Below are 24164 nucleotides of genomic sequence, written 5' to 3' on the forward strand. Positions count from 1 at the left end.
CTGAATTACATCTTTAGTCCTTTTTATTTTTTATTTTGAAATAGAGTCTAAGTTGCTGAGAGTCTCATTAAATTGCTGAAGCTGGCCTCGAACTTGCAATTTTCCTGTCTCAGCCTCTCAAGTGCTGGAATTATAGACTTGTGCCACCATGCCCAGATTCTTTGTTATTTCTTGAGTTTGAATCTGAGTTTTACAACTTAATAGCATGTGGCTCCAAACCTTAGTTTTTACATGTGAAATGGAAATGTTCCTTTCTATTACAATTGTTAATCTATATGGAAAGTGCCCCGCATTTAACTGGCATATGGACTTCACTGGTGGAACTCATGGGTAAAAAATGTTTTTAAACTGCAAAGACAGATGATACTTCTGTCCATTTCACCTTAATGTGCATAAGCAGAATGAAAAACTTAAGAAAAAGGGAAGAGTAGGATCTTAAATGGTTGAAGAATTGATTCAGTTGATTCAGGTGTGTGTAGGTTGATATATGTTTAGCAATGAGGGTATGTTTTCCTAAGTAACAAGTAGTGATTAGAGAAATTTTTATTTTATTTTTTATTATTTATTTATTTATTTATTTGTTTATTTATTTATTTTGGTGGTACTGGGTTTCCTGGAAGCCCTGCTGCCTCCGGGCTACACTCCCTGACCTATTTTTATATTTTTATTTGGAAACAGGGTCTCCTAAGCCAGCGCGCGCGGCTGGCTTTGAACCTGCGCGATCCTCCTGTCTCTGCCTCCCAAGCGCGGGGATTACAAGTGTGCGCCACCACGCCCGGCTTGAGAAATTTTTATTTTGAAAAAAAAATTTTTTGACATTGCTGGAGACTGAACCAAGGGGGCCCTGTGCATGGTAGGCAGTCTACTACTGAGCTATGTCCCAGCCCTCTAGAGACATTTTTAAAAAGCAGAAAATAGATTTAGATGTAACCTAAATCCCTTTTGCCTTATTTTAAAATCTGAAGTGGGGCAAGTAGTAGTAGGCAAGGAGATCTTCATGGCTTTCAGTGTAGAATTCCAGATATAGAGAACTATTGACTAAATTATAACTTTTGTTATTTTCATTTTAGGACATTCTTATAAACTTAAGGTTTCTAGGCTTAGATTTTTTGGGGGAGTTTAAGATTAAACCCAGGGATATTCTATCTCTAAGCTACACCCCCAGTCTTTTTTTTTTAATAATTCTAAGGATTGAACCCAGGAGAATTCTACATCTTAACTACACATCTAGCCCTACTTTATTTTATTTTAGTTTTTAGTTGGAAGCAGGGTCCTGGTAAATTGCTGAGAGCTTCGCTAAATTGCTGAGGCTCAATCTCAAACCTGCAATCCTCCTGTCTCAGACACAGATACTTTCTCTCTCTCCCTCTCTCTCTCTCTCTCTCTCTCTCTCTCTATTATTTTCGAACAGGGTCTCACTCAGATATTGCATTTCTCTCTAAATTGCTGAGTCTAGCCTTGAACCTGTGATCCTCCTGTCTCAAGACTTCAAAGTACTAGGATTATAAGGACTCACCACTGTACCCAGCTTTTAAACCTAAAGATAGTAATTCCAGTACTTGGGAGCCTGGGACAGGAGTATCAAAACTTTGAGGCTACCTGGGTGACTTAGGGAGACCCTGTCTTAAGATAAAAAAAAGAAATAAAAAAGGCTGGGGATGTCGCTCAGTGGTAGAATGCCCCTGGGTTTAATCTCCAGTACCCTTCCCCTTGTAAATAAATAAATGGTAATAGATAAAAGCCCGCTTGTGCCAGCCTATACCAAGGATAGGAAAAATAAACAAGTATTTGAGAGCAGGAAGGAACTTTAGACAGTATACATTACAGTTTGCTTAATTTTCACATAAGAACATTAGAGTCAGAGGGGAAAAAATAAGTTACCAGTGTCCAGTAGAGTTTCTATATTTTAGTCTTTCTCGTTTCTCTCTTCTTTTTCTTCCTTTTATACTTCCATTTTCCTGTCTATGGATATTTATTAAATGCTTTCTTTGTGCTACATGCTGTGAATGCAAGGGGGAACAGAATTTATGTGGATCATGTCTTCTTGGAATTTACCTTCTCATAGTTAATAAACTAGGTTGCATGATATTTGTAATGTACTCGACACCAGGTATCAAACACATGCCAAGCCAGAATGGCCTGTCTCACACCTGCAGTTGGGATTTCCCTTCTTCTGCCTGGTTTAGTATGACGATGTGCAGTTCACTGTAGCCTCCATACCCAGCATCTAACCTGGCCGTATTCCCCCAGGTTCCACTGGCATGTGCTGGCAGAGTGCTGGGTGCAGACTTTTGCCCAAACCTGGAGGAGCCAGACCAGAGGCTGGAAGTCCAGGTTGGAGTCTTACTGTTTTATCAGCTGGGGGTGATGTAACAGAAACAGTGGTGGTCCCTGATGGCCATGCTGCTATTATCAGCCTTTTCAGGACAAGATGACCATTGAGACAGGCGTAATGAGGGATCAATGTATCATATGTGCAATAGAAGACCGTTTTTAGTATTTGTCTGTAACTGGGACTCATTTATTCATTCAAGAAATATATTTTGACTGAGTATGGTGGTACAAGCCTGTAATCCCTGTACTTGGGAGGCTGAAACAGGGAGATTGTAGGTTCTAGATTAGCCTCAGCAACTTAATGAGAGCCTGTTTCAAAATAAAAAAAATAAAAAGTGCTGGAAGTATAGCTCAGAGGTAGAATACCACGAGCTTTAACACTTAGCACAAATACGAAAATAAAGAAACAAATATATTTTGTAGTGGAAAAGAATATGGTCTCTGCAGGTTTACTGCCAGGTTGACAGTTGGTTGAAAGAGATTCAATGCCAGCCTTGACAATTTAGTGAGGCTGTCAGCAACCTAGTGAGACTCTGTTTTTAAATAAGAAATAAAATCTGGCTAGGGGTATGGCTTGGTGATAGAATGCCTCTGAGTTCAATCCCCAGTACTCCCCTTCCCCCAAAAAATTGTCAGTATCATGTGCTAAACACTGTCCTTGACACTGGGGAAGTATGGTAAATCATGTTTCCTGCACCATGATTTCTCAGCTCAGGTACCAGCCTTTTCACTTGGTACTTAAGAAAAGTAGGACTTGGAGATAAGTTTTTTATCTTAATGGATTGGGAGACATGTGTAGAGTACCTTTTTTCCAGATAATGTTGACTTGAATTTCAGTTCATTTTGTGTGGTCTTAAGGCATTCTGAGTTGTTTAGTATATTGCAGATTAAAATATGACATCTTGATTAGAGAAATGGCTCCACTTCCATGCACCTTTTATTTTGTAAGGAGTGTATGTGCTATTGCAAAGACACAGGCCGAAGTCCTCTAGCATGAGCAAACCCATGCTAATTTTTTCAGGGCCTCCATTTGGCATTATTTTCTAAATTTTTAGGCTTCTGGGATGAGCACTGTGAGCTCAGTTTTAAAACATTTCTACTGATTTAGATACCTCACACAAGAAAAAAGAGAATGGTTTTAAAAATTGACTTTCTCACAGTGAGAATAAGGCTGGAAGTGGTGGTAGGGGGAGGCTTCAGTGTTTATGATACCGAAGGGTACAGCATCTCTCGCACACCTGCTCTTGGCCTAGGGAAGACCACCTGAGCTCCGCTGTGCCCCAAGCTGGTGCTGTCTGGGTGGTGTATGGCATTGGTACAATAGAAAAGCAGGTGTGGCACAGATGAGACATGATCTTGTATTCCATGGTTCTATAGAACTAGCAGCTCCTCTTTGACACAGAAATACAGAATGATGGAAGACTTTTTGTGGAGACTAGTCTGATCCTTGACCTCTTTGGTTAGGAATAAGTGAGGTTCATCAAAGAAGTCACCTGAAAGGATCTGCTATGGGTGATTGTTGAATAATTTGTCTTTCAGCCTCAAGTTACGTTGCAAAGGGAATGGGTTTAGCAGATGTGAATGTGTGAAGTAAAACTGAAAAAGGCCTGTGGAGCACATTATTTTGATGCAACAAGGGAGAAAAAGTAGTGAAACGCTGGTTGTCAGCAAATAGATTATATGGCTGACAATTCAGCATGGGCCTTGCAAAGAGTAAGTTCCTGGATAAAGTCACAGAAGTGAACATATTATTGGATTTTTTATTTTGCAACAGCATTTTGGTGCACTGAGTGGAAAGGTTGAATCTGTTAATAAATTGTCGGCTATGGTGAATTGGTGAATTCATTGGGACCCACTTAAGCCATTTCCTTTTCTTTCCCCTTTTTTTCTCTTCTGCCCTGGATATGGTGTCCAAGCATTTTAGCAATTTTTAGTGCGCCCATATTATGTCAGTTTGAATAAACTTTACAATATATTCACCAGCTAACAATTCCTGGAATAGTATTTTTTTAAGTTTCATCTTACTTTGTTCTTGCCATTGCATGCATTCTACTCTTTTGTGTACTAGGGACTGAGCCATTTCTTATTTTTTAGTCCAACTCTGTACTCCAGGCAACTCACTCTAGGATTTGCTGTTGATGTCTACATTTCCTGCTTGGATCTCAGAGTCTCCTCCAGGGCTAGGCATTGTAACTACTATCTGGTTTGCTGTTTGGCCTTTTGATTTGACAGTAACCTCCTGTTGGAGCAATGTTTTATTATTTTAATATTCTTTCTTATAAAGGATTTTCATTTGGACATATACCCTTATATCTGGCTTAGTTTTATATTTTAGCTGACATAAGTTCTCATGATTGGTGAACCTTCTTCCTACCTCTTACCTTCTGTTTTGTAAACCTTTGCTTTTTTTCTATAACATTTCAGATTTCTTAGCAGCTTTGTAACTTAATAATCCCAGGATCCCAACACTCTTGACCATGTATGCATTTTTTGGACCTTTGGTTTGGGATGACTTTCATCTTTCAAATCTATGCCTGGTTTGACTTTTGTGAGGGCATCTTCTTTGTTTTTGTGTGAATTTGTTTGGTTAAGAAAAATAGCTGGAAACCAAGACTTGAAGTCATTTTCTAACTTTATTTTCTTCAGCAGCTTTTGAAGTAGGTATGAATCTGGGCACTCTCTTTAGCTTGGGAGGCTAACTGATGCAAAGTAGTGAAGACTTGGGCTCTCATACAGTTTTCTTCTAGGAAATGGTTATTCTAGTTTAGATCTTCCTTAGTTGCTGGTAAATATTTTATTTTTAATCACAGAAAAGTTAACTCTTTTAGTCTAACTGTGCCACATCTTGTATTAAGTCCTTACTGTTAGCTTAGCACAGTTCTTTCCTTGGATGGGAATTCAAGATGTGGGGTTTGACTTGGTATTTTTCGCCATTGAAGTGCTTAGAAAATTAGGGTAAATAATGAACCAATATTTCAGTACCAGATTAAACACAATTTACTGTGATGTTTCATAAACCACAGACTTCTTTCTTCTATGAATGCATGAAGGATTACTTTTTTTTTCCAGACATACTGGGGTGCAAGTGTAAATTTCCATAAAATTTAAATGAGGTGCTTCCTGTAATTAATGAACAATTGTGGCTGCTCTCTGGTCTGCATTGTAATTAACCGTGATCAGGCTTGTTTAGTGATGACACTGTTCCTGTAATAATTTGACAAGCTACTGTGAATTTGCCAGGTTATTAAACAACCTGCAGCATTCACTTACGGAGTCACAGGGCTGAGCTCAGGTGGCGGCTGCTAGTTAAATGCAGCATAAGGATGAACCAAAGCTACCCCTGGAAGTCTATCGCGCACCACAAGCAAATTTAAGTTTGCATGATTTTGAAGAACTTAATTAATTGTGTATAGGGTGTCTTGAAAACTTTTTATCACATGAAAGACCCACTGAGGCAAAACCGATTATTTTTTATGAACTCATAATGGAGTCAGAAAATTCTTCATTTAACTCACACCAACATGGACTAGATAGAATCTGAGATTTCCTTTTCCACCTTATTAAATAGGTATAATTATTTATCTTTAAACAGCTGTTTCCTTCCCAAATATATCCACAATATTGCCCCCAATATAAGTTCATCTTTTTTTCTCTTAGGAACAACAGATGCCGGGGGTTGGGGGATGTGAATGCAAACGAGGGCAGAAGGAACGGTGGACTTGATCACGTCACGCCGTACAGATGTACATGAACGCCACAGTGAAACTCATTGTGTACAGTCAGCATGTTAATAATTATAATAAAAAAAGAAAAAAACAGATGGCCTTGTGGTGAGCAGCCGTGTTGCAGGTAGAGGTGGAGTGACCTCAGTGGCCTGGTAGCTTTATGCCCCTGGTCACTAGTGCACTGCCACCCCCAACCCCCTCTTTCAGGTTAAGAACTGTTCAAAACGTTACTGTCTAGTTACTGTGGTGTCTTTCATTCAGATTCTGTTTATTGACTAAACCACAAGGATTCCTGCCCAAAGTACCAGGCGGTCTATGCTTGACTGATTTTGATTTTCTAACATCAAGCCCTGGGGTTTATTTGAAAAATGTACATACACTGCAGCTTTAACAAGTCAAGTGACTGCGTGTTTTTGACCACGGAGTAGACTATATCTGAAGATCATTAAATTTAGGGGGTGGTAGAGGAGGGATGGAGAATAAGTGTAGTAGTCATTGTACCATTGCAGAGCTAGTGTGTGTGCGTGTGTGTGTGTGCGTGTGCGTGTGTGTGACACATGGTTTTTGTCTTTTCATCTTCTCCAAGAGCCAGAAAGTTTCCTGCCGTTCTCTTTCCAGCTATTGACAAATGATTGCCAGATGTGAGATCTTTGCCGTGCTCTTTCCATCAGCAAACCTGCAGCGAAGGGATATTTGATTCTCCCTTGCCCATTTCATCTCCTTTTCACATCTGCCAGGGACACACAAGCAATGCATCCCTACATGAGAGTTTAAAGTTTATTCAGCTCCCTTTCCCTCTCTGATAAAGTGTTTGGAGACAGCAGAATGAGGTCCATATGACGCTCTCCCGACTTCACTGTATGAAATTAGTTGTTTATTTTACTTATCTACCTCTCAGTAATTGGACTATTTCATTTTAGTTTCGGTCCATGGAAAATTTGATGTAACCCTGGGAGCACTTAGAGTTTCCTATTGTCTGCCTGCTGTGAGTGTGCCACCACGACAGCTTCCTTTGAGCCCCTCGGTTCTGATAAACACTGGACTGTCGATTCTGTAGGAATTCCTAGTAATGTAATTTTAATACACAACTGTCAAAATATTAAGTGTAGAGTGTCTGGTAGAATTCAGTAGTCATTTAGGATTTAAAAAGCCATTCATGAGGGGGAATATTCAACTTGTTTGGCTTGATTAGTTTACCCTGTGTTTGTGTCCATTGTCAGAGTTGATATGTATAAGACTCTAATTATAAGTAGCTTATAAAAGAAAAAGTACACTGAATTTTGGAGGCATGTGAAATTGGTCTGTGTAGGCCACACACATAATTACTAACATACACAGGAGCCTTTTGCATCTGCTTAAGATCTGTATTGATAGGGAGTTTTTTTTCCATCTCAGTTTGAAAATATTTTCAAAAATGCCCATATAGCTCATGTTCATACCATAGGGTGGGCTGACACAGGTGGCCTTTCTGTTTTCCTATTACTCTTTTTGGCAAACGTAAAGGCCCCTTATTCCCTGAATAAGATCAGCGTTTTTTAAAAAACATTTAAGAAATAATCCATAAAATGTCTGCCACATGTTCTCTAGTTTATGGAAATGTTTTCGAAATTAGAGCCATAGTATTGAATTCTTATTGTGAAAGTACTAGTATGTTTACTATTTTTGCTACATTTTTAGCTACCTGTGATTAAGTAAACTTGCATTTTTATATAAAGTTCAAATGAGGAACTTAATACGTTGAGAAAAAAATTTTTTTGTTGTTCTTATATGAGGAGGTGACATAAATAGCTATCCCCATGTCAGGATCAGAACAAGAAAAGTATGAAGTCTCTTTTCAGTATGTTCTTTAAACAAAATTAATGAGACAGTAATAACAAACAGAACCTAATAAGAACAACAACAACAAAAACCTCAACCATCCCTGAAAAGAATAATTTTTACTAAACCCAGGTGAACAGGGTTAAACCATTTATCAGGAGCTATCAAAATATATATTTCTGTTGGAATTTTGTGCTGAATAGGATAGAAGATAATGGCAGTTAAAGATGAAGACAACAATTTCGAACTATTCCTTCTTTAAAAAAGAAAAAAAGATGATTAGGATAGAGAGGGTTAAGTTTAAACATCCCCCCCCCCCCAAGTAAATTTATCAAAAGCCAGAAAGGGCTCTGTGGAAAACTCACGTTATTATTGTTCTTTGTGTTCCCCTAGGATTGACGCCACCCTAAGCACTCAATGGGTGCCAGTGGTGCGAAGGGGCCGGCAAAGGGCTCTTTCATAAAACAACAAGGTTAGGAACTCCTGCGGCAAGAGCCAAGTGCCTCTGAGTTTAGATCACTTCACAGAATTCGCTCTCGCTAATGCATTTGCTGGTTTCTCATGCCTTCCTGCTTTTTCTTCACCATGGTTACTCTGGGAGGTAGAGAGGTGCTAAGCAATGGAGGTGTCATCCGGCCTGTGCACCTAGGGAATGTCCTTCAGAGGACGACTTGTCACCAGCCGTCAAAGAAGAGAGTGGCTTTGTGGTCTCTGAACATCTGGCAGCACTGCACAGGAAGCTGAGGGGGTGTCATTAATTGTGATGAAATAATTTAAACCATCAGGAATAAATGAGGCTGTTAAGCTAAGTTCAGATTCCATTTGCCATGCACATGTGTCTAGCAGCCTGTGTGCAGTTAAAAAAAAATTGAATTATATTAGCTCACGAGTAGAAGTGAAACAGATACTGTAAATGAAACAAGTTGCTGTGTAGTGATGACATCGTGTTGAACCACTTCACAGAGTTACTGTTTGTAGGATCAATATATCGAAAGTGGTGTATTATTTAATGAATTTTTTGTATAAATGCCTGCGTTCTTATGTTGCTGAGGAATATAATAAGGACCAATGTTTTATTTGGCACATAGTGAAGTTGGGTAGGTGGGTAAGTAGAAAGAAGTAAATCGCAAGGGAAAGGTAGACAGGTGGGAGTTTCTTTGCTTGGCTGAAATGATGCATAGTTGATTTTCTATGGAGTCTGGCTGTGAGTACATCAGCTGCCCTTGCTTTGCACACATACTTCAGGTTGGAGGGCATTTCTCTCCCATGACCAACCGCGGATGCCTCTTGGAGGGCCTCTGATACTCGGGGCACATCCATGTTGTTTTCTTGCAATTCAAAGCAACTATCTTTTGTGATAGATTACTCCTCAAGCAAATGAACATATTTTTAAGGCTTCACACAGTCAGCGGACACTGATTTCAAATGTAGTTTTCAAGCCCTGTAGAAGGCAGCTTTAATTTCTGAAGAAGGAAAGACTGTCTGGTCTGAAATGTCAGAGCAACTCTGAGGTTTTATGCACTAAACTGAACAATGGTGTGTAGGTTCTAAAGTACATTTCTAAAATGAAAGAGATCCCTTTACACATAAGCAAAGTTTTTAAAACTGAACTTTTATTTGAAAATAAACATGGAGATTTGGGAAGAAAGATGAAACTGCTTAGGTAGAGAAAAACAGTCTTTTGAAAAAAAATTATCAGAGCGCTTTTGTCAGAAAAGAGATGAGAGTGATGGGTAGAATCTCTGGCAAACTTTGGACAAGAGCCGTTTTACTGCAGATACTCTCTTCGTTTTCTTAGTCCCTTGGTCACCTCTTTTCTCTTTCCCAGTCGTGTGTCTCTCTTTTTCCTTCTCTCTTCTTTCTCTGTGTTATCTTTTCCTTTCCTGTATTTTCACTTTATATTTTTATGCTTTTGCATGTTTTCCTTTAAACAAACACATCTACAACTTGTTTTCCTTCTCTAGTGAAAAGATTAAGATGCGGAATTACATAATTTCTAAAATTACAAAATTTAAGTTGTATTTTTGCATAAAGTTTTGTGATCGTTGGATCTTTTCTAAAGAATGTGAAATGAAGGAATGGATAATGCCCACTGAATTATTCTTTTCTCTACAGCCCTGAATGGAATTTGGTTAAAGCCAGCCAGAAGCTTATGGCTCTGGGTTACCATCTCCCTTCTTACTTGCAATATGGGAGGATAACGTGCAAATTGCAATGCTGTGTTTCCTGACTTCAGACTTACATGAAATTAAGTAGAATAGCCAGTAGTTAAGATACTGCTGCTGTGTGTTTATGTATCTGGGTTTTATTTTTATTGATGAAATAGCATAGAAAGACTTGAGCTTGTCAGTGTTTCTTGGCACTGTTGGAAGGATGGGAGAAGATAGTGTCTGTGTATGAGGTTTTTCTGCCTTGCTCATAGCTAATAGTGAATGCATCGCTGTTATTATATACATAGTTTTTCCACTTTCTGGTGATGAAACAAGTAAAAATAAGGAAAAAAACTTCTTAAATATTAATGTAATAAAATTCTGAAATAATATTAAGTATTCCTTACCTTAAAACAGTTAATATAATTTTCCCCCAGAATAAGGAATTCAAAGTTAAGACAGAAAAGGACAGGATGACTTTACCTTTCCTTCCTTCCTTCCTTTTGTATTCCTTAGTGCATTTTTTTCAAAGCAAGTAAGAAAAATATATTGTATTTAATGGTAACTCAAAGTTTTCTTTTGAAACTATATTAGTAAATACAGAAAAACCAGTTCAATGAACATAAATTTATTTTTTTCTTATAAAAATTATGTTGATATGTAAAGTTGAGTGCCTCTGTGCATGTTCACGACCTTTTTTACTTTTCCACTGGTGATGTTACACTTACTCTCTGCTTAGGTTTCATTAAATTCTTGGAGTTCTGTATGATGGAGTCTATGTTTCAGGTACATGTGGATTAAATAAACTTTGGTTGAATAACCTGAGAACCTAATACATTCTGTATTTACTCTCAGTATCAGTGTTTATATGAATGAACATTATCTAGATCTAAGATGATCAATTTAACATAAGCTCTTCATGCTGGGAACTGCCAATATTAATATAAGAAATGTAAACTCCGTGCAGTGATCCCAGTACTTGGGAGGCTGGGATAGGAGGATCCATGATATACCAGCACATGATAACTTAGTAACACCTTATCTCAAATAAGAAACAAAATAAAACTGGAGGTTTAGCTCAAAAGTAGAACACCCCTGGATTCCCCAATATTTAATCCCCAGTATAACACACACCACACACAAATACGCACACACACACACACACACAAACACAGAAATCTTGAATAAGATACTTATATTTCTGTATGTTCCTAACCCCTAGTCATAGCAGTTTTATGGAAGAAAGGATAGAAACAGAGAATGTATTTTATTTCTTGATAGGGAGAATTATATGTTTGTATGTGTGTATACATGGGTTTTGTATGTGCATGCATATATACCTCCTATATATTTACATTTTATGTTTATGAGAATAACATGATATTTTGACAGTTTTTTTTTTTAGCTAGTCATTTAGAGCACACAATCCCTCCACTTCTACTGAGGAAGAAAAAAAACTTGTTCACATACGTGATGAAATCTCAATTTGTGTGTTAAATTCCTTACAACTCATTTATGTGGTTTCAGATTTTAAAAGTGGAAAAAGTCTGAACTGTGTAACTCAGTGTCTGAATTATGTATCCTTCTTTTACAAATTGGGAAACTGAGACCCCAAAATAAATAGTAAATCATTCTCCAGTTTTGATGTCAGAGTCTTTAAGATATTGTTTGTTGGTTTTTGTTCCTTTAGAGAGTTAAGTACACACACACACACACACACACACACACACACGTTTCTAACTTGTTGTTAAAAAAAATCATTTTGCTAAAGTTGTTCTATGTTCAGTGTGATCCAAGTGACCATATGTGGCTCATAACTCGAATGGGATGGGGACTGCAAGGAGCCTACATTTTTAGACATTGTAGTAGCAGTCCTAGCAGGTTCCCCCATGAAAATAGCAGATCTCCTTGTATGATGTGTGAAATGTGCTAACGTGATACTAAGAAATGGAGTTTGGTTCTGGCTTTTATTTTTTTTTCTTTCTGTCTTTCTGATGTCTGTTAGCATAGAATGCAGGTGTTGTTTATAAGCTAACTCTTGAACATTAAGAAGTTGAAATAGCCCTATCTAAATAATCTGTTTCAAAAAAAGACTGCCATTACTGACATACAAAGAAGAGACTTGCCCAAGAACATAAAAATGTTACTTTTTAATGTTCAGTGAGTGGCAGCAGAGGCTCATGGAACATAGAAACAGACCAAGTTTTCTTGAATTCATTGTTATTATAAAAACTATCTTTAAGTGCCTTTTTGGGCATGGTACTATGTTTGCATCCTATAAAAAGTGAGCTGAACAGATAGGGTCTCTGCCCTCTAGGAGTTTATAATCAAAAACAGATAATGTAGCTGACATTTGTTATTACATTAAAGTCTTAAAAATAAACATTGATCACATACATAAATAAAAGTTTTATATCAAAGACAAGTAAAAATCTTTTTGCTTGCCTGGTTAAATAAGTAAACAGACATCCTCATACCCACACTGAAACTATCCATGTAAGTTGTAAAATGACTAAACTAAAATAATCCTGACACCAGGATACTCTGTTACATTGTTATTTTTAAAGCTTTTTTTTTTTAAAGAGTGCTGGCATTACTAAGATGCCACTGATAGCATATTTTAAATGGGTCTGGATTCAGAGATGTTGTTTTATCTTTCTGATTAAGAAATTATAATGAGTTGAATATTCCTCCACCTCTGGAATTTTTCCATTTCTAAGTGTTGACTGGTGGTATTCTATGTTATAAACTAACATTCTAGAGGGGCAGTTAAAATTTTTTATATAATCCCCTATTTGAGTAGAAATGACATGTGCTTTTAAATCAGCTGCCTTTCCCCTTTCTTTGAGAAATTGCATTAAAACAAATGTAGGGGACTAAAATGATGCTCTACTATAGTAGGATAAACTTTCATAGCCAAAGGCATTTAGTAGAATATTGGTAAGAAGTGGGAGATTCAGAACTTGGAGATAAACAGTCCTAATTGAAATTTTGAGCAAAGCTATACTAACTAAAATTAGACCTATAAGTGTTGGCTGGGGAAATAGGTATTGAATTTGATAAAATATTTTCTTCCTATAAAATTTAGCTTTTATGCAAGGTGTTTGAATAGTCATTTCATTTTTTAGGTGTGGGGAACTAAAACCAGCAGCATTGGAAAGACTAAATATGAACCCAGCTCAAAGTTCAAGACATTAAAAAAATGGCTATTTCTACCTCAGTGTAGGTGTCTGTCTGTGTAAATTAAAGCATGTGGGTGCATAAATTAATTAGAAGCACAGTCAATGATATAAATCAAACTTATTTGGTGCACTGATGAAATGAGCATTGTTTATAAGATTATCTTGTTATTTAATCTCTTCTGTATAAATCTGGCTAGTTGGCATTATGAAGTAATAATACAATTAATGTGATGATGGTATACTTTTTCTTGGTACAGGTCTGATCCTGCAGGGATTTCTTGACTGGGATTTGTGTATACAAAAAGCATAAGAACTGGAAATTTTAATTAACAGGAATCTGCCCCCTACCACATTGTGTGAATGTGTGTGTGTGTGTGTGTGTGTGTGTGTGTGTGTGTGTCCGTTCGTCTGTCCATCTTTCTGTCTGTGATTATTTATTTATTGTATCTCAGAATGTCCCCTGAGATTTTTATTCTTTTTGAACCAGTCACCTACTAATCCCAGAAGAATGAATTGCCTTCAGATAGTATTTTCTAAAACTGTGCAGAGTTCATTATAAGAGCTACCTGCTGTCTTTCAGCTATACTGTGCTGGGCTACTGAGTCTCAAATAAAAAGAAAGTTTTACTTATAAATGAAGCCATTAGGAATTTCTTAAATAAACAAAAGGTTTTTTCTTTGATGTGCAGGGAATTTTGTTTATAACTGTTAGTCATAAAAGTCTATGTTGAACACATGCAAAGATAATTCTTTATCTTTGCATGAAATTGAATGTACCTCTGTCAGCTAGAGAGCAAAATACCAGAAACACTTTAAAATAATGTAAGCAGGGAAAATAGTACAAAGAAAAATTGTTAGTGTCATAAGTTAGTGTGTTATTCAGAACTTCTTCTTAGTAATTTTACTCTTTATGTTTCCTATCCTCATTCCCCTGATAGGCTTTATGAAGTTGTTTTTTTATGTCTAAAAATGAAAACTTTGGTTTTGGGAAATTAAAGATGTGCTTTTTATTGACCTTGCTCTCAAATTGCTTAACTGTTCCATGGCATTCTCTTTAACAGAAGTTGACAGTGGCGCCCAATAATTTAATAAATTGAAAGGGGAAAAAATGTCATAGGTAATTCTCTCTTGTGAAATCTTTTATAGATGGGGCCTGATGACTAGAATTTGTTGTTGTTCCTACTTAATCTTATAGACAGAATGGAATTAGAACAGTATCCTTTTAGGATTATACATAGGGCAATTATGAATACAATATGATAAAATTTTAAATGTGATTTTATTTTTCATTCAGAATTTTTTGCTTCTTCATTGGCCAGCATTGATGTTGAACATTTTTTAACTTAAATCAAGTATTTGCATGTATTATTTTACAAAGTTTTGTCTCATCTTCACAGGAGTGCCACGGACCTCACTGTTTCAACAGTGATTATCTTTAATGCCATAGTAACATCCCTGGCTGTTAGCAGAGTATGTATTATTTCTGTGGTTTTGTGAATCAGTAACCACTAAAAGATTTCAGAGCAATCACCCATGAATGATTTGTTCAGAGTTCGCTTAATGAGAGAAACTGTGGCGTAAGACAACCTCACAATATGTGTATGGATACATTTTCACTGGCTCTGTTCTGGATTATGCAACTTGAATTTTCAATCACTGTTGAACTATGCAGATATATTTGATGGAGTTTGGGTCTGTTTTCTGGAAGCCTTTCAGGACAATACTTGTCAAATAAGTATTAAAAGCAGGGTATCTGCAGATGAGAGCCCAGGCATATGGTGGGAAACGATGCCTTCTGGGTTGAATAGGTGACTAACAGTGGGCCTACTGCTCTCTCCTAAGTACTGACCAGAGCCTGATTCTCAGATCTGATGGGAAACAGGTTTCAAAGAACTGTGAGAAAACAGGCTATATGTCCTATTTCTAGCTGGCAGTGATGCCTATGACCAAAGCTGGTGAGAAACTCTTGGAGGTAGCCTTCCTTCTTGTCATAGGGCAATTATTTAATACTAATCTGGGGTTAAGGCTCCACTCGGCATACTTCAGCATTTAGAAAAATAAGTTTGGCTTTTCTACAGGCTGCCTGTTTTTTGGGATATGAAAAGTCTAGCCTTTCTGTACTTTCTTAGTTCCTTTCTTTGTATCCCTTCTTTTTCTACAAAGGAAAAGTGAATTATTTCACTGCCATATCTTTCCCTTTGCTTTTGTATATGCAGATATTATTATTCACTCATTCATTTCAGATTTTTTTTTTTTTGAGCTGACTTAACCCGGATCTCCTTGCAAGACAGATCAAGAAGTCACTGTTTAGGGATAATCTAGAGTAGAAATGAAGGACCAGGGGAAACCAATATGAAGATGATTCACTGAGGTGATCAGTACTGCTATTACTCCTACTACCACCACCACCACCACCACTACCACCATTACTACCACTACTACTACTACTACTACTACTACCACTACCACTACCACTACTACTACTACCACCACTACTACCACTACTACCACTACTACCACTACTACTACTACTACTACTACTACCACCACCACTACTACTACTACTACTGATGTGTGCCCATTCTCACTGGGGCCTTCTGAGGCACTCCATGAAACATCTCCAGAACATAAAAGGGGAGTATGCTTACCCAGTTGTTTCTCATATTCTGTTGATCAGTGTGGCCCTCTTCACACTTTTTGTTTTTTGGGGGGGCTTCTTCCAGATTGTCAAGAGGAATAAGGCACACTGGGCAAACTCAGGGTTAAAGTGCTAGTTAACTATCAATGGGAGAAGTTGGTTGATAGGGCTAGAATAAGAAGTGACATAGAATATTAACAGTGCACAGGGACCCATACATTGTGTTTGGCTTTGTTTTGAAAGTATAGAGAGCTCTGGAATATTTGTTATTCTGAGTCCTCATGTATTGTAGTGTTCTGCTCAGATGAGTTTAGCTATATTTTCAGCCACCATTTGGTTACTTCGAAAGAACTATTTTGCATTTCCCTAAAGAATTTTAGCATTATTTTTGGAACATTAGTTATTCATTTTTAGGACCAGAGTAATATGGAATAGGTAATATTCAATTGCTCTTTCATCAGTATAAGTCCATTGCTTTATCCACACTGAAACATTAAACATTTATAGGTATTTTCCTAGTTATATTTCTTTGTTCTTGATATTTTGGAGATATATATATATATATATATATATATATATATATATATTTTTTTTTTTTTTTTGTGGGTTTGGGGATGGAACCTAGAGGCATTCGACCTCTGAGCTATACCTCCTGCCCTATTTTTTATTCTGAAACAGGGTCTCACTAAGTTGCGGAGGGCCTCACTAAGTAGCTGAGGCTGGCCATGAACTGTGATCCTCCAGTCTGGGATTACAAGTGTATGCCACCACGCCCGGCTACTATTAATATTTTTAAAGACAGTTATTTAGTAAGAATCGCCATAGGGTGACTTGGTTGTTTCAGACCTGTAAAATTAGATCCAGATATTCATTTTAATTTCCAAGTGGCTCCAGAAACCCCAATAGGTGTAGTTTCTATTGAACCATGACGTATGATAGATTAGTGAATCTATTTCAAAATTCTACTTCTAGCAGAAGCAGTTGTTGCACAATTATTTATTATATGTGTTCTTTTCTTTATAGTTACTTATAGAGTCATGATTCAAAAATTATAAGGTTTAACTATCATAGATCATGCATAGGAGATGAAACAAAATCAAAATTCCTACCTTCTACTCTACGATGCAGTTAAAGTCTTTAACACTTTGGATTTCTTATAAGTGGGTAAATTAATTTTAATTTCTTCCCTATGCTTCCCTATGTGTGATTTATTTTCTTCATAGCTGTTCTTTTTTTTTATTTTATTTTATCAGTATTAGGGATTGAACCCAGGGACATTCTACCTCAGAGCCATACTACTAGCCCTATTTTTTTCCTTTATTTTGAAACAGAGTCTCACTAAGTAGCTGAGGCTGTCTGCGAACTGTGATCCTCCTGTGTCAGCCTCCCAAATGCTGGGATTACAAGCAAGCGCCACTACGCCAGCTCAGCTGTTCTTATTTTTAAAGAAATATTCTTTACTTATAGGAATAATATGTAAAGGTGGTAGAGAAAAGCAAGTTTTCTATTTTATATAGGTAGATAGAAGAGACACAAATGAGATGCATAGTATAATATCTGACATACTATTATTCCCCCAATAAATTACTGTGTGATTTCAAGTTAAAAGATCAGGATAGGGAAACCAGAAAAAGGCACAATTTAGCCTGAATTTATAGCAGTTATAAAACCCTAAATCAACTTGTAGTTGTTATTCCAGTGAGAGATTCTTCTGATTATTTTTTTTCTTATTCGAAGTGTGTGTGTGTGTGTGTGTGTGTGTGAGAGAGAGAGAGAGAGAGAGAGAAAGAGAGAGAGAGAGAGAGAGAGAGAGAGAGAGAGAGAGAGATAGATAGATATTGAGTTTACTGTGCTAGAACTTTCTCTTGATTTGAGGGAATTGAATAGTTGGATGATTTGAGTTTAAGATACCTTAGCACTTTTAGAGTAAAATACAACTTTCATTGTGTAATAGAATATACTCTAGAAGAAAAGGGGTTTTAGATGATAAGGAAAATGACTCCTTTTGTGTGCTCCTCAGGATCACTTTCTGTCCTGTGGTTGGTCAGTTTCAATGTATGGTGGTTGCTTTCCATTATAATCCCAAGGCCCAATCAATAGTGCAATATTATGCAACTTATAGTTACATTATAACCAAAATATGCCAAGTGTGGTTTCTAAGTGGTTGATTTACTGGAAGTCTTCCTCAGTCCCCAAAGTGGGCATGATGACTAATTGGAACTCCCATAGATTGACATTTTTCTTTATAAGAAAATTGTGTGTGTTGGGGGAGGGAGGAGCAGTAACCCACTGTATCAGAGTCTTTGCATACAGATTGATCCATTGTCATCCCCTTTGCCTCTACATGGGTTGTTGTGAATTATTTGCTCACCCTGGGGGAGACATGCTCTGAATTCTAATAATTTAAAATCTGTGAATCTATTAAAACCATATTTGTAACTCTAAAAAAATTGATACTCACTGGGCAGTTTGCCCAACAAGCGAAAGTCAAAGAGATTACACACTTATCCTAAGTAACAGCAGCCACTCTGCCAATTCTTCCTTTGAAGGGATACAGCGGACCCAAATTATACATCTATGAGTAAAGGGAGACAAGAAAAGAACTCAGTATATCAAAATCAGAGAGTAAATTCCACAATAATGGTTACAATAATGTTTCAAGATGTGATTTAAACAAGACCTAGCCATTGAACTAATCACAGCTTAGATGGGTTGAATATGGTTGAAAGCACACCCTAAGGTTGTTAAATTTGTTAGTTCCTCTCACTTTGAAATCAGAATATTCACTCATGGACTGATGGACCCTCAGATCACAAGGTACTAGGATAAACACCTCATTGTTTTAAGAAGAAAGCTAGGTCCACAGTGTCACAGTGAGAAACTGACCAAGACTGGCTCTTCTGACTTCTCATCTAGAAGTCCTTTCAAAGATTTCAGAATTAACAGACGTGTTTGTATAGTGTGCTAGAGACTAACAGTATGAAGATGCATGAGAATAAGCCAGTGTTAACAAGGGAACTTTGCTACCTGTAGTGAGGAGAAGGCAGCTTGTTAGAGTTATACTGTGATGTTTTCGAGACAAGGGTTTAGTCCTGTTAATCTTCAGTGTCTCAGCATCCGCCCTTGTGCCTGGCACTTAGCAGGAAGGTACCTGATAATTGCTTGATGAATGAATGAATGTGATAAAAGTTGACTTGTGATGGAATTACAGAGGACAGGCAGACCAAGGAAGATTTTACAGAGAGGATAAAGTTCTAGTCAGGTGTTTGAATAGATAGGGATTTTTATTGACATGGTAGAAAATAAGCAAATTTAACAAAAAGCTACCCTTCTTGAAGGCAGGTGTCAAATTGTGTTCATCTTTGCATATTTCTGCTGTCCGTTCTTCTATAGCGTTTGTTTCTTTTCTCTCTATATTCAGAATCTGGTAAATGTTTTGACTTCAAAATATCCCTTGTTTGATGATATCTAAGTAATATATGTTAGAAAATGAAACGTTACAAAAAGACTATACCAGCCAGATATGGTGGTGTATGACTGTAATCACAGGTCTTGGGAGTCTGAGACAGGAGGATCAAAAGTTCGAGGCCAACCTCAGAAACACTGAGACCCTCAACTACTAAGTGAGGCCCTGTTTCAAAATATATAAAGGGCTGGGGTTTAGCTCAGATTTAGAATGACCCTGGGCTCGATCTCCACTACCAAAAGTAAGTAAATAAATAAAATGACTGTCATTTAATGTAATCGTGTCAATAAGAAGTTGAAAGTACTATTTGCTCAGGTAATCTTCACTTTCTAATAACTGGGAATTATGTTTTTTTCTTGGGCTATTGATGGTGACTGCTTCAAATGCCTACATTAGGCATAAAAGCCCCACTGTTAATTTTCAGTTAGCCAGAGTGTTGATCATTCTGTCCAGTAACAATACTTCAGTTGTTTGTTCTGACTCTCTCAGTTGAGTAGAGCGTGGAAGCAACGAGAGCCTGGATGTGGGTTTTATTCTTGTATGGACCCGTTAGGAGTGCAAAGGGAGAAAACCCTTGAATAAACATAGACAACATTCCAGATGTTAGTTAGATGTTAAATAAAGGAGGACTTGGCTAAAGAAGCTAGGTCATCACATCTTATTACCATTCCTGGATAAACAACCAAAGCATGTATTCTGAGATAGCAGTTTCATAACGTGCGTGTGTGCGTTTGTGTGTGTGTGTGTGTGTGTGTGTGTGTGTGTGTGTGTGTGTGGCTGGTGGAGTGGGAGGGAGGGTCTTCTGTGAAATTAGTATTTGGCTCTTTAATGGAAAAGGAAAACTACAGTGCTCCTTGTTGGCTTATCATTTTGTTTTCAGAGTAAAACACCACCCTAATATGAGTTCATAAACACTTGAACTTATCTATGTGTATTTTATAACTGTAAACTCAAGCAGATTTAAAAATCAAGTAAATGTCCAAGTTGAATAATGCTTATTACATATAAGTGAGATACTACTTCCTCAAAACAGGAGGCACTTTGGCACTTTTAAAGGACATGTCGCCTCAAAAATATGTGTGAATTTTGCTTTGCATAGATTAGTGGAGAGTATATTTTACATCAACAGCAGAACAGATAAGCTTGCTGTTTAGATATCAGGTTTGGATTAAGAAAACATAATGTATCAGCTGGATATATGTTGAAGTGTTTAGCTACAAAATACCCAGACAAGGCTCAGAAATGAAAGCTGACCTATAGTTCATGAATGATGTTTTCACTTAATTGCCAAGTTGGCTTAGATGTTGTTTACTGTGTTGTCAGTTACATCTTAGAATTCAGATAATTGAAAGTATTGGTCAGTAACCTTTTTATGCATGTGTTTTTAAGCTGTGTCTTTCTTTTAATGAAGCATATTAAATATGTTTAGTACCACTTGCCTCTTTTATTGAAGAATTCATGATATTGAGGAAAACAAAATAAAATATCTATATTGAATTATAGAAGAGAACATTTGCAACAAAGATGGCATAGATCAAGGGAATGTCAAAATTACTGGAGTGAAGAAAACAGAGAATTGAAGATGAGACCAAAACCAGATAGATAGAGATGCCCTCTGGCAAAATATAGCTCTGGAGAAAAGTATGTTAGAAGGTAGAACTTCATAGGAAAATTTATTATACAGGAAAAATATACTAAAAAACACGTGACCTCCTACTTATTGAAATAGATTTTATACAAGAAATGATCCACTCAAAGCATTTGTTAATGAAGTAACTGTTAAAATTACTATTTTTTAAACAAGTACATACAGTCATTAAAATCACACACACAAAAATAACAGGTTGACACATTTTCAAATAAATGTTAATTAAGATAGTTGCTTTAACATAGTAATCCTGCAAGTCCTTATTCTAGTTGTGACTAAAAACTAATCATGATGGTTTATTTTTTCAGTCACTTAATGAACATTTTGTAGGGAGATTCAACAGGTAGGAAGTATATGCCTATAGTTTTGTTTTCTTTTTTAGACTTGTAACTTTTAAAAGACACATGCCTGATTATAAAGGAAATTATAATTTGGAAATTTTCAGTTACAACTTTTAAAAAATTAAAGGCCACGGGATAGCAATGTAGAGAAATTCTTTAGCCACTATGTTTAGGAAAGCAAGTATAATCATATTTTTTAATGTCCTAAGTTCATGTGCCTAAGACTTAGGGTGTTTATGGGTTGGTTTCAGAAGTACATTTTGTTCTTATTAGTAAATATCTGGCCATGCAAGTTTTGATATCATTAAGATATAAATTTAGTATGTCGGTCAAATATTAAACACACTTCTGTGTTTGATAGCATAATATAGTTTTAAATAGTAAGATAAAAAATCATTCAACCTAGATGAAATTCAAGTCGACTTTGTGGTACTTATTATCATTTCTAAGACACTTTGCCTGACCAAAAAAAAAAAAAACTCTTTAAATTCAGGAAAGGTAGGCTGTGTGCAGCATCAGAACAACATTCCATGGGTATAGGCGATACATTCCAGCACATACATTTCACATGTCTGCAAAAAACAGCCCTGAATTTGTAATTGTTAGTGAAACGTAGCATTTTTACAGGTGGCATGGTTGTATGTATTTTGCTCATGACTGAGCCAAGATGTTACTCCCGTAAGAGCCCCCTCACTACGTAATCCACCCGGTCTGTGTTTCTTGTGCCTCTGATTCAGAGCTTTTTATCTCTATTGTGTCCTTCTACCTCTTTCTGCTATACTGCATTGTAGTTTTTTATTTTTGTGCTTATTCTTATCTGTGGTTAGGCTGTAATTGTTTCTTGATTCATGGCCGTCTGCCATTTATGTCCCTCTAGGACACAGTACAGTGTCTACACACGTTTATCTGAGGATAGTACATGTGAATGCTTAGAAGAAAGGATAGAAAAAACAACAACAGCAACAACATTGTGTTGGGTTAGGGTTGTAGCTCAGTGGTAGAGAATATACTTAGCATGTGTGAGGCCCTGAAATCAGTTTCTACCAACACACACACACACACACACACACACACACACACACACACCCCTGGACTGTGAAGTTTTAATTTACAGATGAAGAAGAGGCAAATGATTTGTCTAGAGGTGATCATAGGGTTGGAGGAAGTCCCAGGCCCCAGCTACCTGCCTTGAGTTTTTCCTTCATTCTATATTGCTGATTCTTTTCTTTTCATATATATATACATATATATGAAAAGAATATATATGAAGTAACATATGAAATAACATATATAATAATATACATTAATGATAATATGCATATTATACATTATATGTAATATTAGTAATATATTAATACTATTAATACTAATGTATTATTGGTGCATTTTATTCTCACATAATAATATAGATCATAGCATATATTCACATGGTACTTGGTGCCCTCCACCCCTAACTCCCCATTTTCCGCCCTCCCAATACTGAGTTTTCAGGTTAATAATGTTATATTCACATGTGTATACCTAATTGCAGGTAGCATTAAAGAATAAACCTGAGCCTTCTTCCTTTCCTCCTCTCCTTCCCTGGCTTCACTGAGGTGATTTTTTATAATGATGAGGTTGTTGTTAGGCCAGGTTTTATTTTTTTAATTAATTAATTAATTAATTGTGGTACTGGGGTTCCTGGAAGACCTTCTACCTCCGGGCTACACTCCCAGACCTATTTTATACTATTTTTATTTGGAAACAGGGTCTCTTAAGCCAGCGCGGCTGGCTTTGAACCTGCTAGATCCTCCTGTCTCTGCCTCCCAAGCGCCGGGATTACAAGCGTGCGCCACCATGCTCGGCAAGGCCAGGTTTTAAATGGTGAGAGTTTACTCCAGGAGCAAAATAGCATATTCAATTGATGCCAGCAAATGCTTTCCTTATTTGATCTCTTATAGATAACCCCTTTTTCTGAGTGCTGTTATTGCCCTTGCTATTTTTTCCTGTCATTTTCATGAATCTTCAAATGATAAACCCCATGCCCAGGACCAGACCAGATCGGGTTACAGGCAGTACATTGGAATTTTTACCTTAGAGAAATCCTAAAGATATAGTTGCTTCCTACAAAGCCACAGCCTCTTCAGTGTCCCCGTACTCCCAGCTATGAGGACAGAGTTCCTGATTTAACTGTGATCTAAGACCATGAAACTTTATTGAGTATAGAAGTTCTGGTCCCATGAAGTTTTGGTTGGAAGGGCTGATGAGAAGCATGGACATCCTGGGCTAAGTCCAGCATTGTGAAGGAGTTAGTATGCTAATGATCAACAAGAGGGGCAGATGTCAGCTTAAAGAAGGTATGGTATGGGAGGGACTTCACTCTTGGGGCTCTGGAGTGTGCATAGTCAGTGGGGTGGGACACTTCCCATTTAGTTCAGTGTTGAAATGAGCATTGATTTTATGAGACCAGAATTTATCCTCTGCTTGCTATGATAGTTCTTTTTTATTGGGTTATAGAAAAAATGAAGACCTACTAATTAGAGAAGTAGGAGAAAGATTGGACTTGAGGATCACTGGAATATCCAGCTTGTACAACAGATCTCCAATTATAATGCCTAGCTAGTTGGGAGACCTTTTCTTTAAAAAGGATTGTCTCATCTTGTATTTTGGAACATATACTTAAAATAGCTAGACTATAGGCAAGTTTCTGTAGATTTATGGTAAATTCACTCAAACATGAAATTACTTATTAAAGCAAAAGTTTATTTGGAAACACTGTTTTCTCCTGGGTGTGGTAGTGCATGCCTTTAATCCCAGTACTCAAGAGGCTGAGACAGGCGGATTGCAGGTCTGAGGCCAGCTTCAGCAATTTAGTTTCTTATAA

General features: G+C 37.0%; 1 protein-coding gene across 3 annotated transcripts in view; it reads left to right on the forward strand.

The window, feature by feature from the left end:
- BNC2 (basonuclin zinc finger protein 2) overlaps nt 1-24164 on the forward strand; it is a gene marked incomplete at its 3' end in the record, with an annotated part of 307358 nt that overhangs the window by 48738 nt on the left and 234456 nt on the right. Inside the window, exon 3 of one of the 3 annotated variants that reach the window (XM_080708832.1) lies at nt 2251-2334. The exons of the other annotated variants lie outside the window; for them this stretch is intronic. Within the exon in view, the coding sequence (XP_080564958.1) occupies nt 2251-2334 (84 nt within the window). The remainder of the gene's footprint in view (nt 1-2250; nt 2335-24164) is intronic. 3 annotated transcript variants of the gene reach the window in all.

Source organism: Muscardinus avellanarius, assembly GCF_963383645.1.
Source record: "Muscardinus avellanarius genome assembly, chromosome: 13".
In the NCBI taxonomy this organism is placed as follows: Eukaryota; Metazoa; Chordata; class Mammalia; order Rodentia; family Gliridae; genus Muscardinus; species Muscardinus avellanarius.